Here is a 16790-nt window from a genome sequence, read left to right as displayed (position 1 = left end):
AACAATCCATGGTTGCCTCACCTGGTGTCCCTGCCGGGAGCGATGATGTGGGCTGGGGGTTCGATTTTTGGGCCAAATATACTCTGTGGATAGTGGTTTTGTCTCCTTTTCTGAGCTTGAGGGGCGGTTTGGGGTGTCGAGGAAGGCTTTTTATCATTATCTCCAATTAAGACATGCCTGCTCGGCCCAGTTTGGTTCTGTAACGCCAGCTTTGGGGTTTTCTAGATTGGAGGACTTGCTTGGCACCCCAGACCTCCCTAAAACTCTTACTCAAACCTATGTCTTGTTGTTGTTATCTGTGAAACGACTCTTTGACAGGGCGTTCCTGGGGTGGAAGAAAGATATCACTGATTTGTCGGAGGAATGGAGGGAGGTGGAGCTCTCATTCTTTGACTCGGTTATCAGTGCGTGAGATTTTTTAATACAGTCACGGTTCTTACACAGGATCTATTACACTCCGGTTAGACTTAAGAGAATTGGGGCATCCAGGTCGGATAGCTGTTTTAGATGTCGGTCGGATATTGGAACATATCTCCACTGTGTATGGTCTTGTCCTAGGATTTCGTCATTCTGGTCTAGGGTTGTGGAGTTTCTTCATGAAAAATTTGAGTTTCCACGGATTCTCTCCCCTCACATGTGCCTCTTGGGCATTATGAATGCTATAGTACAAGGCCTTTATGACAAAATATTCTTTCGATTTGCTTTGTTTTGTGCTAGGAAGATTCTGATTATGGCATGGAAAGCCACGGAGTATCCTAGTCTAGAACATTGGCTGCAATTGGTAAATAAATATGTACCCATGTATCAGAAGTTATACCTTAGCAGGAGATGCCCTGACAAATTTGGGAAGATATGGGCTAGGTGGTTGGAGATCTCGGACACTGCTGTCTAACAGGCTGGAGAGGGAGAACTGAGAGCATAGTGGAGCGATTGCGTGATTGGTGTGTGACTGGATATTTATCTGGTTTGTTCTGGGCAATATTAACGGTCACCTTATGATCCTGTTTTAATTGCGAAATATGACTATCCTTATCGGATCCTTTTTGTTTAAATGCTGGCTTTTGCAATGTGAATGTCACATATTTTGCGGTGATTGTTGTTGCCAACTAGATTTGGTTGGTCAGTATGCTCTGTCTGTTTTTGATTGTTATTTTGTACTATGAAAAAAGTTAATAAAAGAAAACCTTTAAAAAAAAAAAATTGTTCATCCCCGTGACCATAGTGTCTGGCGAAAAAACGCAACGGGTCTCTGCCTATCTGGACTCTGGTTCCGCAGCTAACTTCATTCAGAGAGACCTGGTGGATCTTCTCCAGTTGCTCACAACCCACCTGGAGAGGCCTTTGATTGTTGCCTTGGTGAATGGACTACCTCTGCCAGACCAGATTGTAGCTGTGACCAAACCACTCCAAGTGGGAGCCCTTCATTCCGAGCTCATCTAGTTTTTTGTCCTGTCCTAGGCTGTCAACCCTGTGCTGCTGGGCTTGCCCTGGCTCCGACTACATGCCCCAGTTCTGGACTGGAATTCCTATATCCCGTGCTATCTTGGTCCAAGTGCCATTTAGAGTCGTGTTGTGCTGTGTACTACGCCTTCCTGGTTACACCACGCCTGGTGTCTGCCTGCTACCAAGGTCCCATCCGAGCCTATCTGCACTACTGTCCGAAGTTACCACAGGTACACCTATCCGAACTATAGACTTTGACTTGGTATTCTGTTGGCCAGCTGCTATACAGTCAAGGCAATGGGTTCACGCACCCAACGTGACAGGAACATGTGTTATCACATACTGTGATTGTTTTTATTGAAATTAAAGGCCTAGAATCCAAAAGGTTTTTATTTTTATTAGATAATTTATTGATTTTCTATAAAGTCTAAATTAGTGTTGGCTCACAAAGTTTCATACTTAAATAAAAATAAATTAAAAAAAGTATATGTATATATATATATATATATATATATATATATATATACATACACACACATATATATATATATATATATATAAATTACTATATTCTATTTGAGTGTTAACTACATTCTGAATCAATTGGTGGACCTCCAAAACGTTTCTACTTGACATCACTGCATTTTAGCCACTAGATAAACCTACATTTAAATGTACCCAAGGTACTGCCCATCAGTCACAGAACAAAGATGTTGCTACGTCAAAAAGCTTTAACCATAATGCCGTGCATCTTGCTTCCTCTTGTGGTCCTTTTCCTGGTGATACTGCTTATATCCCTTGTTCTCCTTATCCTCTCTTCTTCCCTGGTCTGGTTTGAAGTATTTATTTTGTTTCTCTTTTTCCTTTCTGTGTGACTTTCCAAAATCCTGTTTCTTTGAGTGGTCATGTTTTTTTTCATCATATTTTTTCTGATAACTTTTTTCTTTATATGACTTTTCTTTTCCATCTGCCAAGGACTTGTTTGGTTCCTTGTGTTTCTTATGAAATGGAAATACATCCCTTCTTTGAGATCCATCCTCAGTTGCTATTCGTATTTTGCCAACTTTGGCTTCCATGTATTTGCTTTTGGCTTTTAACCCCCATTGTTCAGTTGGCTTTTGGCTGTCTTTTCTTGCCTCTGTTTTCTCATAGCGTAGTGGTTCTTCTGTTTTCAAATCTTCCTCAGTGTTGATCGACTCATCTTCTTCATCATCATCTTCTGCGCTGTTTAGTTCCTGTTCTTCAACTGCGGGTGATTCTGCTTCTTCTACTATTGAAAGGTCTGATTCCTCGATGTCCTGTGATTCTGGTGGTTCAGCAAGAGGCAATTCTGGTTTAGATGAACCAAACCAAGCTTCAAAAAACCATGGTTCTGGCTGCACAGAAAAAAAATTGTTAAATATTAGACATATTTGAATTTATTTCACATTAATTACATCAAAGGGAAAAGCATATTTAAAAAAAGGAACCAGCACAAAGTAAGAAATAATAATGAGGACAGAGGCAATTTTTATTTTTCCCTCTTTGAATTCCAGCAGTCATATCTTTTTTATTTTTTGCTCAACAAAACTGTTGTAGACTTGGTACTTGCGGAATGAGTTGTACTTTATGGAGGTACAATTTTTAGGCACATACACATAAGCAAATAATTCTAAATTAAATTTTATTTTGGCAAACATGCAGAAAAAAGAAATTCTGTTATAGTTTTTTTTTTTGTTTTTACAGTATACACCAATCATAAATAATGCTAAATGTATTGTACAGGTTGCTACAGTCATGACTATACTAAATAAAGTCTCGAGGTTTTTTTAAATTCATTATACTTTTTTGTTTTAAATTTGTATAATTTAACTATAATGTACTGGAATATTTCTATATATACCAGTACATTAGCCTGTGTAATAATAGTACACAGGCAGTTATTACGGAATACCTAAGTATGCCCTATTAACAGGAAGTATTGTCAGACAGACCAGATGTCCTTCAATGGATGCGATCATTCTCTCCCTTTGAATGCCGTGTTTAGTGTTGATCACAGCATTCAAATGGTTAAATGGCAGAGATCAGAGGTTCCTCTAAACTCCACTGTTAGAGCCGGGCTGCGGATGTATCTTACAGCCATTGCCCAAATCCTGATCGCACGTGCACACTAGTAGTGCCCGTTCCATCAACAGGACGAGTATACTCATCATGCGTCGTCAAGGTGTTAAATATATTTAACTGAATAGCTTTTCCCTAGTAGCCTAGACGCAGATTAAAGAGTTTTCATACGTGTCATTATATGTCAGTATACTTGTTATAAAAGGGGATTATCTTGTATAATGTCTGGGAAGCTCATTTAGTAGGGTATGTCAGAGTGTATGTAGGTCAATATGGAGAGCCGTTGCCAATTCTAAAATTACATTGGCGATGTGAGTGTTGTCTCATCCGTTCAAGGGCATAACAGAATACTGCCACATTACTGCACACATGCATATTGGGAAGGCTTCCTAAAGATTTATTCTGCTAAGTTTATAATAAATTAATCTTAGCTTTCCACTCAACACCCCCCCCCCCCAATAAACCTGCGATTCCATTTATGAAATGGTACCTCTAATAATGTTGCAGATTGCATCTCCTGCTAGAAACTTTCTACCATGAAATGCTAAGCACTATATTCCATTAAAGCCAGTCTGTCACCATACTATATAGAGTCTATAGATGAATCCTCAATCTAAATAGGGCACCTCTAAACTACACAGACTAAAATAGTAAAAAATGAGGCTACACACTAGTGCAGTGCTTCCTTCACTAGTCTATGGTAATTACCTTTAGTAACATGGCCGCCGGCGACTTCGGATGGCCAATGCGCATGCGCGGACATGTGCAGTAGATGTAAAAACATACCCGTCTTCATAATGAAGGGAAATTAAGCACCTGTAAACTCTCAGACATGCTCAATTGAAATTCCAGGATGCCGGAACCAATTGACACTGGAACAGGGATCCATAGTACTTCATGACAATGGATTACATGGTCTATTCCCTCGTTAATCCATCATCAATTAATCAGGTAAAAGGTCTGGAGTTGATTCCAGGTGTGGTATTTGCATTTGGAAGCTGTTGCTGTGAACCCACAACATGAGGTCAAAGGAGCTCTCAATGCAAGTGAAACAGACCATCGTTAGGCTGAAGAAAATTAAGAAATCCAGAGAGATAGCACAAATGTTAGGAGTGGCAAAATCAACAGTTTGGTACATTCTTGAACAAAAAGAGTGCACTGGTGATCTCGTGAACTCCAAAAGGTCTGGACGTCCATGGAAGAGAACAATGGTGGATGATCGCAGAATCCTTTACATGTGAAGAAAAACTCCTTCACAACATCTACCCAAGTGAAGAACACTCTCCTGGAAGTAAGTGTATCCGTATCTAAGTCTACCATAAAGAGAAAACTTCATGAGTGCAAATACAGAGGGTTCACCACAAGGTGCAAACCATTAATCAGCCTCAAAAATAGAAAGGCCAGATTAGACTTTGCCAAACAACATGTAAAGAAGCCAGCCCGGGGGCGGGGCTTAGCCATGGCGGAGTGAACACGCGATTCGGGGGAGCTCCATGCAGCAGAGCCGCAGACCACAGCCTAAGCCCGTCCTAAGTACCGGGAGATGCCCGGAAAGCGTAGGGGGTCAAAGCGCTATACCCTCCCGCTCCTTACCCCGATCGCAGACACGGAGTGTCAGCATGGACCGCTTCCTATCAGCGCCGCAAGCCGCTCCCGGGGTCCTGGGTGTCATGGCGGCCGCTGCACAGCCAGCAGCCACGTGGAGAGAGGAGGATCGCCTGAACGCGGCTATGGCACCCAGCATGCAGGGGCAGCTGGACGATCCACTGATGCCTGCTTCATGTCCTGGGACCAGCAGTGATGAGGTACCGACAGTATCCCATTCCATCCACCTGTCTGCCCTGCCGTCAGTCACAGTCCCCATGCCTAGAAGCTCTGATGGCATCCCCCTGCAGCCTGCCCTGCATGCAGACTTACACTTACTTAGGGAACTAATACAAGCTCTCTCTACTAGACAGGACTTAGATTCCCTGGTGACCAGAATTGAGCAATCCCACCAACAAGATATCGCGGACCTAAGACATGAGGTAGACAGGGTGGACACCAGGATTACTTCCACCGACAGTGCGGTTTCCGCTATTGATAGCAGAGTGCTTGTTCTGGAGCAGGCGGCCATTGCTAATAGAACACATATGCAATCCCTTGCACTTCAACTGGATGATCAAGAAAACAGAGGCCGCAGAAATAATATTCGACTGAAGGGCCTCCCGGATTTAGGTCCCAGAGACGACTTCCCTAATAGAATCACCGCCATCTTTAATAAAGTCACCAACAGACCCCTGGAAGCTACATTCTTATTGGACCGTGTGCACAGAGTCTCTAGGCCCGGTCCGAATGACCCTTCAAACCCGCGGGATGTCCTGTGTCGTTTGCACTACTACTCGGACAAGGACTTGATTGTCAGAGGAGCATGGTCACATGGTCCGATTTCGGTTGATGGAGGCAGGGTCACGGTCTATCCAGATGTTTCGCCGCGGACGCTTTATATGAGACGTCTACTGCACCCGCTGCTAGAAAAGATCAAAGCGGCTGGAGCCACTTATAGATGGGGGCATCCATTTCACGTGGTCGTCAGAAGAGATGCTACCTCCTTCATCCTGCGTCATTCCTCGGATTTAGAGGCCTTATTTTGGTTCTTGCAAATTGATCCGTTCCTGGTCCCGGACTGGCTGGCACTGGATCGGTCTGAACCTCCTCAACGCCGGCGCAACCGGCGCCCAAGCCAGCCTTTCAACAGACCCTCGTTACAGGAATCAATAGGATCTCAGCCAGACCTCTCGCTACGTATGCCTCTTGAGGCCTGAGCCGGTCTCCGGATCCACGAGTTGTTATCCTTACGGTCCCTGGGCTTCCTATAGCGCCCAGTAGTCCTTTTTGCCTATTTTTTTTTGGTTTACAGGTTCTTCCTACGCCCTCCTGAAGAGTTTCCTCACAAGCGGGCCCTCTGGAGCAGCCCGCTACGTTTTTCTCCTCCCCTGATCGATGAGACTTTCCTGGAAGAGGGTTGATACGCCCGATCTTACGCTACTCACAGAACAGTAGATATACCCTGTCTTTTATATTGCTCCCATCCTTCGTGCCCAGCTTCCCCCCCTTTCCTACACCCCCAACATATGTATGCCCCCCCCCCTCCCCATCTTTTAGAGCCCTTTGCCTGTCATGTTCACACAGGCGATCGACCAGGGGGTCGTGGGCTTATCACTATGTTAATGCGTCAGTATTTTTGCCTAGGGTCCTATTATATTATATGTTATAGGAGCAGTGTAACATTCGTTACTGGGCTACTCCCATTTATTGTAGTGTTTTTATATGGGCTATTGTCTTGCATACCCACCAATGGGTAGTCTACCTGTCCGGGATGATACCACTTGTCTTAGCCTTCTCTATATACTCCATATACATATTTTAATGTTTTCAAGGCGGGGGTTTATAGGGATTGTAACATTATGTTCGCAAGTGACCGACTATATGTACTGCGGTATCCCCTGCTCATCTTCTGGCGGGTATCGGATATTTCTGTCTGCTCTCCCTTCATACTTACCTCTCACACTCCTTCCTCCCTTCCATCCCTTTTCTTTCCCCTCCCCTCCTTTTATTTTCTACAGGTGACTTGGCGGGTAGTTGCACATTGTAGAGTATCCGGGCAGGGTTATTGTACCGGGTGGCAGGAGGCAATGACAGGTCATTGTAATGCCGGTCGTGGGCTGCTGGTTGCTGGCCTGCCTTCTAAAATGGCTTGGATGATATCCTGAGCTCGTTCTCTTCCAATAACCTTGCCCTGGTGTCTCTCCATGTCCCGCTCTTAAAGCTCTCAGGAAAAGGGATACTAATGTTTGATGGGCCTTGATGGTTTGGGCCTGGTTATATAAGGTGTCCTGGCCTCCTTTGCTCACCTCCTGGTGGACACTGGACGAAAGTTATATTTTTCATTTGATATGCTGCTCACTGCACGGGCGCCCCCCCCCTTCTCTTTGGTTTTCCTTGTTTCCGTTTGTCGCTAACTTTTTCTCCACAGGTCTTCTTGCCACGTGGGAATTGGCCTCTGGGCCGCCTTTTCTGTATATTTTCTTTTTCTTCTACCTGATTTCCCACTTCTACCTTTCTCGTCCTCCCTTCTTTACCTTATACCTACTCCTGCCGGGAACATGGCCCGTCACTCCCAGACAGACCTACGGATAGGCTCATTGAATGTCAAGGGCTTACATAGTCCCGGGAAGCGATCCATCCTGCTTAACATGCTGAAAGGCAGACAACTACACGTAGCTTTCCTGCAGGAAACGCACTTGAGTGAACAGAAACCCTTTAAGTTATCCAACTTATGGTTTCCATACGCTTATCATAGTTTTTCTCCCGACTCGAAATCCAGGGGGACAAGTATCCTTCTTTCCCGCTCTATTCCATGGGAATTTCTGGACTCTCGCAGTGATGGGATGGGGCGAATGCTTTTGGTCAAGGGTAGCATTGACTCGCAGATCTATACCTTCGCTTCCTTCTATTTGCCTAATATGTGTCAGGGTTCAGCACTGATTGTTTTTTTAGATACACTGGAGGAGTTTGGAGAGGGTACCATTGTTCTAGGCGGTGACTTCAATGTGGCATTGGAAACGACCATGGATGTTTCATCGGGTTCATCATCAATCCCCCACTCCCAACTACGTTGCATTAAACGAGCCCTCCACGACCATAACTTTGTAGATACGTGGCGTCTTTTACATCCAGCAGACAGGGACTTTTCCTTTTACTCCTCCATACACGACATTTACTCCAGACTCGATCTGATATTTATCAAGCATCGCGCTCTTCCAACGTTACAGGCGGCCGACATTGACTCTATCTCCTTCTCAGACCATGCCCTTGTCACGGTATCTATGTCATTGCAAACTCCGTTAATATTCCAATCTCAATGAAAACTTAATCCCTCGCTTCTTAATGACTCCCTCGTCTAATCGGATGTACAACGTACGCTTGATAACTATTTTACCACAAACACATCCGCCGACACGAACCCAAGGGTGCTATGGGAGGCACATAAGTGTGTAGTTCGCGGCACTCTTATCAAACACGGAGCCCGATTGAAAAAAAGAGCGTGCCGGGAATATCGTTCGGCTACTGTCAGAGATCAAGGCCCTAGAAATTACGCACAAACGTTCCCATGAGGTAGAATGTCGAAATGCGTTAATTCAGAAACGGGATGAATTACGTACCATATTATTATCCAAAGCTAAAGCCACACTCTCTAAATGTAAGCGCCATTTTTACGAGTATGGTTACAAATGCAGCAGATCGCTTGCTAGTGCTCTGCGAATCCAACAAGCGCGCACTTATGTTCCCTTTATTACATCCTCCCCCAGCACACGAGCCAACCTGCCTCTGGACATAGCTGCACAGTTCCGCGATTTCTACGCTTCTCTTTACAACGCCGACTCCACCAATCCGGCCACGGTGTTAAACGACTTCCGAGCACATATCCAATCCTATATTGCGGACTCGGGATTGCCGCCCTTGGCAGAGGAGGTACTCTCTGCCTTGGAAGAACCGATTACCATGACCGAACTAACTGATGCGCTTAAAAACTCCGCCGCTGGTAAGGCCCCGGGGCCTGACGGTTTCACGTTACCCTACTATAAAAAATGTATCTCCTGCCTTGGTCCGCATCTGCTGTCATCCTTGAATTCTCTATTATCCTCCGCACGCGTTCCACCAGACGCGCTCAGGGCCCATATAGCAGTGATTCCCAAACCGGGGAAAGAACCCTCTCAGTGCTCCAGCTACAGGCCAATCTCACTGCTTAACGCAGATGTTAAACTCTTCGCCAAGATTTTGGCAATGTGGTTGGCCCCCTTGCTTGGTGAGGTAATTCATCTTGACCAGGCGGGGTTCATGTTGAGACGAGAGGCCCGAGACAACACTACAAAGGCGATCAATCTCATACACAAGTCCAAATTGTCCCGTGTACCACTTATGCTTCTGTCCACTGATGCTGAAAAAGCATTTGACAGAGTCAATTGGACGTACATGGAGGAAACACTTCTCCGACTCGGACTGGGTCCTCAAATGATGGGTTGGATAAGGTCATTGTACTCCTGCCCATCTGCCAGGGTTCGTGTGAATGGTATTCTTTCAGATGATTTTACAATCCATAATGGGACCCGCCAGGGCTGCCCCTTATCCCCTTTGATTCTTATCCTTACTTTGGAACCATTCCTAAGACATGTTCGTGCAAATCAGGACATTATGGGAATAGGAAAGGGAGCCCGGGTTGCTAAAGTAGCAGCGTACGCAGACGACCTGTTATTCTTTCTTACTAACCCTTCCGTCTCCCTCCCGAATCTGATGCAGGAGTTTCGTCGCTTTTCCAGCCTCTCTAATATTAAAATACATTTTTCCAAATCCGAGGCCATGAATGTCTCCCTTCCCCCCACCCTGCTGTCTACACTAGAGCAATCTTTTAGTTTCAAATGGAACCCGGTGGCCCTTAAGTACCTGGGCGTGCGCATCCCGGCGGACCTGAAGGAGCTCTATAACTTAAACTTCCCAGGGTTCCTCGCTGAAGTGAAAGCAGATTGTGCCAGATGGTCGGGGGGCACATTTACGTGGATGGGACGCTGCACGATTTTTAAGATGAATATTCTACCCCGTCTACTATACCTCTTCCAAGCCCTTCCTATAGCAGTCCCCCCTTCATTTTTCAAAGCGATTCACACCATTCAAAAGTCCTTTGTGTGGAATGGCAAACATCCATGTCTCAGTCGTGCGCTTCTGTGCCACTCCCGGGAGACGGGGGGACTGGCACTCCCTGACATCCGCTCGTACTACATTTCAGCCCATCTGTCTCGAGTGGTGGATTGGTGCAGGCATGCCTCCTTTAAGGCCTGGATAGGTCTGGAGCAAGGCTTTTCGGAGATTCCTATAGAGACGATCCCGTGGTTGAAACGGGGACTTCTCACATCCCTTCACCACCATCCCACGATCGGCCCTACGCTCCGTTGTTGTGCTCTTCCTACAGTCCGATCGAATCTCCTCCCTCTTTACTCTCCCATGACCCCGATCCTGGGAAATCCCTCCTTTCCCTCTGGATTGACTGATCCGGTGTTCAAGTCCTGGTCGTCGGCAGGGGTATTTAGGGCAGAACACTTCCTGAAGAATTCAGAGTGGCTCTCTCTCGCGGAGTTGACACGGATGTCTGACCTCCCTCCCTTGGGTTTCTGGCGTATATTTCAACTCCGCCACTTCTACTCTTCATTGCCTTCCCTGGCCCTATTCTATACCCCTAGATCTCAGCTGGAAGCGGTATGTGTCGGCGATGGTCCGGCTCGCCATACTCTGTCCACGATTTACCGTCTCCTGCTGAACCCGCCGGACTTACCGACGCCTGGATACATTTCTGAATGGGAGGTTGATCTGGGGATCATATTTACCACAAGTCAATGTTCCCGAATTCTTACCCTAGCTCATAAAACCTCAATTAGCTCACGATATCAGGAAGCTAGCTTCAAACTGCTTTCACGATGGTATAGGACCCCGGTCCGTCTCCATCGCATCTTCCCGATCGTCTCACCTCTTTGTTGGAGATGCGGTATGGATAATGGTACCCTTCTCCACACTTTCTGGTCTTGCCCACTACTAGCAGAATTTTGGGACGGGGTCAAGAGTGTGATCTTCAAAGTAACTGACACCACCTGTGACATGGACGTGGCCTTCTTCCTCCTCCATCACTGTGACATTCCAGCTAACACCTACAAACGCTCTCTTCTTCACTTTCTAGTGATGGCTGCACGACACTGTATTCCCTTACGCTGGAAGAAATCTTCTCCTCCGACATTGTCCCTCTGGGTTTCGAAGGTCAATGACCTTATGCATATGGAGGACCTGACTTCCTCCATTCACGACACTCACGCTAGGTTCTGCCGCACGTGGGCTCCTTGGATCGTGTTTCAGGACACTGACTTCTACACAGACATTCTTGGAAGTGTGGACACTGTTGGATAGCTTGTGGGATCTTGGTCGGGAGTGGCGGGGGTCTCCTCGGTGGGAGTGGCTATTCCTCCCTCCCCTTCTTGCTCTTCTATTCCCTTCTTTTACTTTTGCCTAGGTCTGTTTCTCTTATGCATAGTGGGGAAGTTCATGTGTATAATCTAGAGATGTCATATAAGGCTACCTCGTGGAAGGTTTACAGAATGAGGTTCAAATTCATACATCTTTATTTCTGTAAGTTGTTATACCTTCCCATATGTACTTGATGTATCTTGTATTCTGTAAATATGTGGCTGTTGGCCACGAAAATAAAGAATAAAAAAAAAAAAAAAGAAGCCAGCCCAGTTCTGGAACAGCATTCATTGGACAGATGAAACCAAGATCAACCTGTACTAGAATGATGGGAGGACGAAAGTATGGAGAAGGCTTGGAACGGCTCATGATCCAAAGCACACCACATACTCTGTAAAACATGGTGGAAGCAGTGTGATGGCATGGGCATGCATGGCTGCCAAAGGCAATGGGTCACTAGGGTTTATTGATGATGTGACTGAAGACAGAAGCAGCCGGATGAATTCTGAAGTGTTCAGGGATATACTTTCTGCTCAGATTCAACCAAATGCAGCAAGGTTGATTGGACGTCGCTTCACAGTACAGATGGACAATGACCCAAAACATACTGCGAAAGCAACCCAACGTCTCAGTTGTTTCATTTAAAATCCAATGTGGTGGCATGCATAGCCCAAATCATGAAGATTGTGTCACTGTCCAAATTATTCTGGACCTAAAACTGTGTATTGTCATTTGATGACAATGTTGTTGTTTTTACTCCTTTGTATTAACATACTAATGGGACTATTTGTGCAGTCCCCATATAGACCATTGTTTTATACACGAACAGTATGCTTGAAAAAGGCTCCTGCAATAGAGCCGAAACGTTGCACGAAGGCTTTGAATTGGAGTGCTGCCTATTCTTGGATATATATGGGAAAACCTGTGACTCTTGATCGGGTTCCTGAAGCGTGCACCCACCCATAAGTTACACTGGTGCTGTTGGATGGTGGATTTTCTACACACCCTTATAGATATTCAAGTATATTAATTGGACCATATGATGTTATACAATACATATAAATAATCGGATAAAAGAGAAACAAGGGCCAAAATAACACTGCCCAGACACTGTAAAACACGTGAACACCTCCTTAAGGTCAAACCAATGTCTGCACGTAATTCACTGTCCTACCAGCTATGTCAGGAGGCCCGCTGACGAAGCGGATAGGACAGTGAAACACGCGTCTAGGTATTTTGTCCTACTTATTGCCTATGTCCAGGGATAACTACGGCCTAATTCACACCGCAGAAAGAACGGACCTGTCTTATTACGGCCGTGTTCTGCGGTCCGGGCTCATTGAAAATAATGGTCGCGGCCATGTGCATTGCCCGTGATTTGCGGGCGGCTCGCGGCTGACAATCCGCAGCCGGCCGACCCGAAAATCACGGCCGTGCACACGGCTACGGTCGTGTGCATGAGGCCTAAGTATTGCTAGCATTATTGTTTATTCTTTTATTTATATTTTCATCAGAAATTTTATACATCAAAACAGAAAATATACGCATGCATCATACATATATAGCAATAGAAAACAAAAATAAGAACAAAAAAAAAGGTATTATGCATATAATACTTCCGAACACAATGCACCGCAGTCTTCTGTTCCAGCAGAAAATATAATATTATAGACAAAATACATGGATATCAGGAACACAGATCAATACAAAATAAGCATTACTGATTGCATTCAGGACAGTGGGCACCACGACACTCGGCATCCGAACCACTATACATCACAAAGAACTGGTATTCACACTCCGCATCAGAGAGAGGATAAAATATGTAACAGAGCAAGAGAACCCACAGACCATCTAACAGATCAGACCAAGCAGATCCCCCACTTCCAGCCCAGCTACACAGGGCATGTGCTCCCTCTGCTGTCCGCTAACGAACCACTCCCCCAATCTGCCAGGGGACCCATCCTATTGTTTATTTTTTTTAGTGTCCATTTATTATCTTGACTAGGTTCTTACCAGCTCATCACTTTGATCAGGTGGAGTCCAGGCTTCAGCTTCTACATCTGTTAAGTCATCATCTGTATCAACAGCATCTGAGGAGTAAATCATAAGTCTCAATTAACTCTGTTTTACAAGGGACAGTGGTGTAACTACCGCTGTATTGCAGCCATAGCGGTTGCTACAGGGCCCGCGGCATGAGGGGGCCTGTGCCGCCAGCCGGCACGGGCTCCCCCATGCCCATTGGCGCTGCTAACAGCGGCTACGGCTGCTACAGCTGTAGCGATTCCATATTCAATACTATCTGCGTTCTTAGGGCGCAGACACTATTAAACACTATGGGAAGAGCAGGGAGATAGCTCCCTGTTCTGCCATTTACTAGGCTACAGACCACGTTCGGCCTGCAGCCTATAAGGCGCAGGGACAGGATCCCTGCACAGGCCGGTTTGAGGACGTCACTGGATCACTGGCATACGCAAGGATCCCGACGTCATTGATTCTTTGTAACAGCCAAGTTCGTCACGGGAACGGGGCCTAGGGGAGTATAAAGTTTTTGTTTGGGGGGGGCTGTATGGCACTACCTACAAGGGGGGACTGCTATCTACAAGGGACAGGTGGGGGCGCTATCTACAGGGGGAAAACTGTATGGCACTATCTACAAGAGGGAGGTGGGTGGCACCATCTACAGGGCGGGGGGCCAGTATCGCATGGCCACGGGCCGTCAGGCTCACTCACCTCCTGACGGCCGCAGCCACGGCTCTGTGAGCGCTGGCCCCATCTCCTCCTCAGGAGACGCCAGCGCTAACTTCCGCTTCTCTCGGCCGGGTCCCGCTCTTAAAGGGCCAGCGCGCGCACCTGAGTTAAAGTACCAAATTAGCCCATGAGCACCCTGGACTATAAGAAGGGCTAGCCCCTTTCTGCATTGCCTGTGCTTTGTTGTCGTTACCCTAGTCTGTCTTTGCAAATGATCTCCTAAGGGTTTTCCAGTTCCCAGGGTTTCCCGTTCCTGCTACATGTAACCTGTATCCCGTGCTATCCTGGTCCAAGTGCCGTATTGAGTTGGAGTCGTGCTGCGCTAAGTACCATGCCTGTCCTGCTACACCACACCTGGTGCTTTCCTGCTGCCTAGTGCCAGCCGAGCCTGTCTTGCTACTGTCTGAACTACCACAGGTACACCTATACGAACTATAGATGGTGACCTGTTGGCCAGCTGCCATACTGTCAAGGCGGTACGGCCCAGTGGGTCCTTGTACCCAATGTGACACACTGTCTACAAGGGAGAGGTGGGGGGCGCTATCTACAGGGGCGGGATGTATGGTATCATCTGCAAGGGGGAGATGGGGTTACTATCTACAAGGTCGTGCTGTACGGTGGTGTCTACAGGGGGGGCTGTATGGCACTATCTACAAGGGGGTGCTGTATGGCACTATCTACAGGGGGGGGGGGGGAAGGATGGCACTATCTACCGGGGGGCACTATCTACAAGCGGGGGCTGTGTGTGGCACCCAGGGGAGGGGGGGCCAGTCAAAAGTTTGCTATGGGGCCCGGTCTTTCCTATATACGCAGGACAGAATTATAACTCTGCTTTTTTAGCTTCTGTTTTGACTACTCCCACAAAGCAGACCTAAATTTTACTAAGCTCCCCCATCAATAATATGGGCCAATAGCTGCATTTTCACACAGGATGGAAAGGCTGGATATATTCCACTTTTGTTGCTGTTGAAATATAGTGACCAATACGCATCCTTGGAAAACATTCACAGGATATGCAGGAAAAAAATAATTACTTTCTATTGAAGCTGCATTTTAAGTTATGGTTAGGACGTGGCACAATGGGATTGGAACATAACCATTAGTTCTAGTATGCTTGCCAGATTTACGTCACTGATGACACAAAACACTAGCTCAAAAGGGTTGGAAATGGGGACAATTTTCAATTAGGAGGTGTTAGTATATTGACACACAAAAAGAGACCACCTATTTACGGATTTAACTTCCAGTCAAAACGGTAAGTTTTCATTATTTATTTATTTCTCAGAAAACATTATCAGAACATTAGACAAAAACCTTCAATATAATAATATAACCTCAACATCAGGTTTTTGTTTTGTTATTAGATGTTTTTGTGCACTTGGCTATATTTACTTGAGTAGTTGCATGGAAGTCCTGTCCTTTACAATCATCAATCACAAGCATTTCTTTACTTGTCCTACCTTGAAGCACCTGAAAACCCATACTTAGAAGGGCAGCAATAGCAGCAACCGCTAAACATCTATTGAGAGTAATTCCATTCCATGGACTAAATTCCTCATCCCTCACAGGACCGACACTTTTGGGCTCTGGCTTCTTTTTCATTGTTGTACTTTAGTTGCTGAGGAAGAGAAAAGATAATATTTCTTACCAATCCTATATTTATTTGTTAAAAGGGCCAAACTCCCCTTATACTCTATTAAATTATTATAATATCACATTATGTGGATTAAAGGTTTCATTTGGGGAAAATTGGTCAAAATTGCAGGCTTTAAAACGTCTAAGTAGTCTCTAGAATACCGGATTATGAAAACGCTACTATATATTATTATGAGCAAAATCTGAGCTGCTGAATCCCTTCAACAGGATATACACCGTTTTACAAAAGGCAGACTATAGTCGTATAATTTAATAAAATAAAGAGGTATACACGGCAGTAATGGATGCTTGAAGATTTTCTAATCATACATAATCAGTAATTCATTGTACGAACTTTAAGCATCTACCCATCTTATGTTACATTAACAAAAACATGTCACCGCTAAGTCACTGACTGAGTCTATTAAACCTTGGTATTTTTAGCATCAAATTGACATCAGATCTCGTTGCAATCCGGCAAGACATATAAAACTGACTATACTGCAGTTACAAGACTCAGCTTTCATGTCCTATCTTTAAATAAAATTTCCAACATTTTCCAACAATGTGGCTGTAGACTGTTTATTTAGCAATAGTGAAGTTAGAATAGTTGAAGGACATCTTCACTCTTTGCTTGGCTACAATTCTAGAGTGCCATAAAAAGGAAAATAAACTCCCTCAAGGCCACTGTAATAACAAGGTGTATAAGCACTTGTTAAATAGTTTCAAAAAAAGTTTCTTTGGCACGGAGAAACATAATTCTGGAGCTTTTGCTTTTTTTTCAGTCTCACATAAGATTACAACTTCACCTTGTA

At 45.3% G+C, this 16790-nt stretch overlaps 1 protein-coding gene across 7 annotated transcripts in view; it reads right to left on the bottom strand.

Annotated features, from left to right (window-relative positions):
* Window positions 1-1986: 1986 nt before the first annotated feature.
* JSRP1 (junctional sarcoplasmic reticulum protein 1) overlaps window positions 1987-16790 on the bottom strand; it is a 140255-nt gene continuing 125451 nt past the window's right edge. For all 7 annotated transcript variants that reach the window (XM_075864386.1, XM_075864347.1, XM_075864357.1 and 4 more), the window contains 3 exons: window positions 15801-15958; window positions 13606-13682; window positions 1987-2819 (listed from right to left, as the gene is read on the bottom strand). In XM_075864386.1, coding sequence (XP_075720501.1) covers window positions 2175-2819; window positions 13606-13682; window positions 15801-15942 — 864 coding nt within the window. In that variant the 5' untranslated portion in view covers window positions 15943-15958 and the 3' untranslated portion in view covers window positions 1987-2174. The remainder of the gene's footprint in view (window positions 2820-13605; window positions 13683-15800; window positions 15959-16790) is intronic.

The sequence above is a fragment of the Rhinoderma darwinii genome, chromosome 1 (assembly GCF_050947455.1).
Source record: "Rhinoderma darwinii isolate aRhiDar2 chromosome 1, aRhiDar2.hap1, whole genome shotgun sequence".
NCBI lineage: Eukaryota > Metazoa > Chordata > Amphibia > Anura > Rhinodermatidae > Rhinoderma > Rhinoderma darwinii.
Note: the sequence above shows the minus strand (reverse complement) of the source record. Positions and strands in the feature narration are given on the sequence as shown.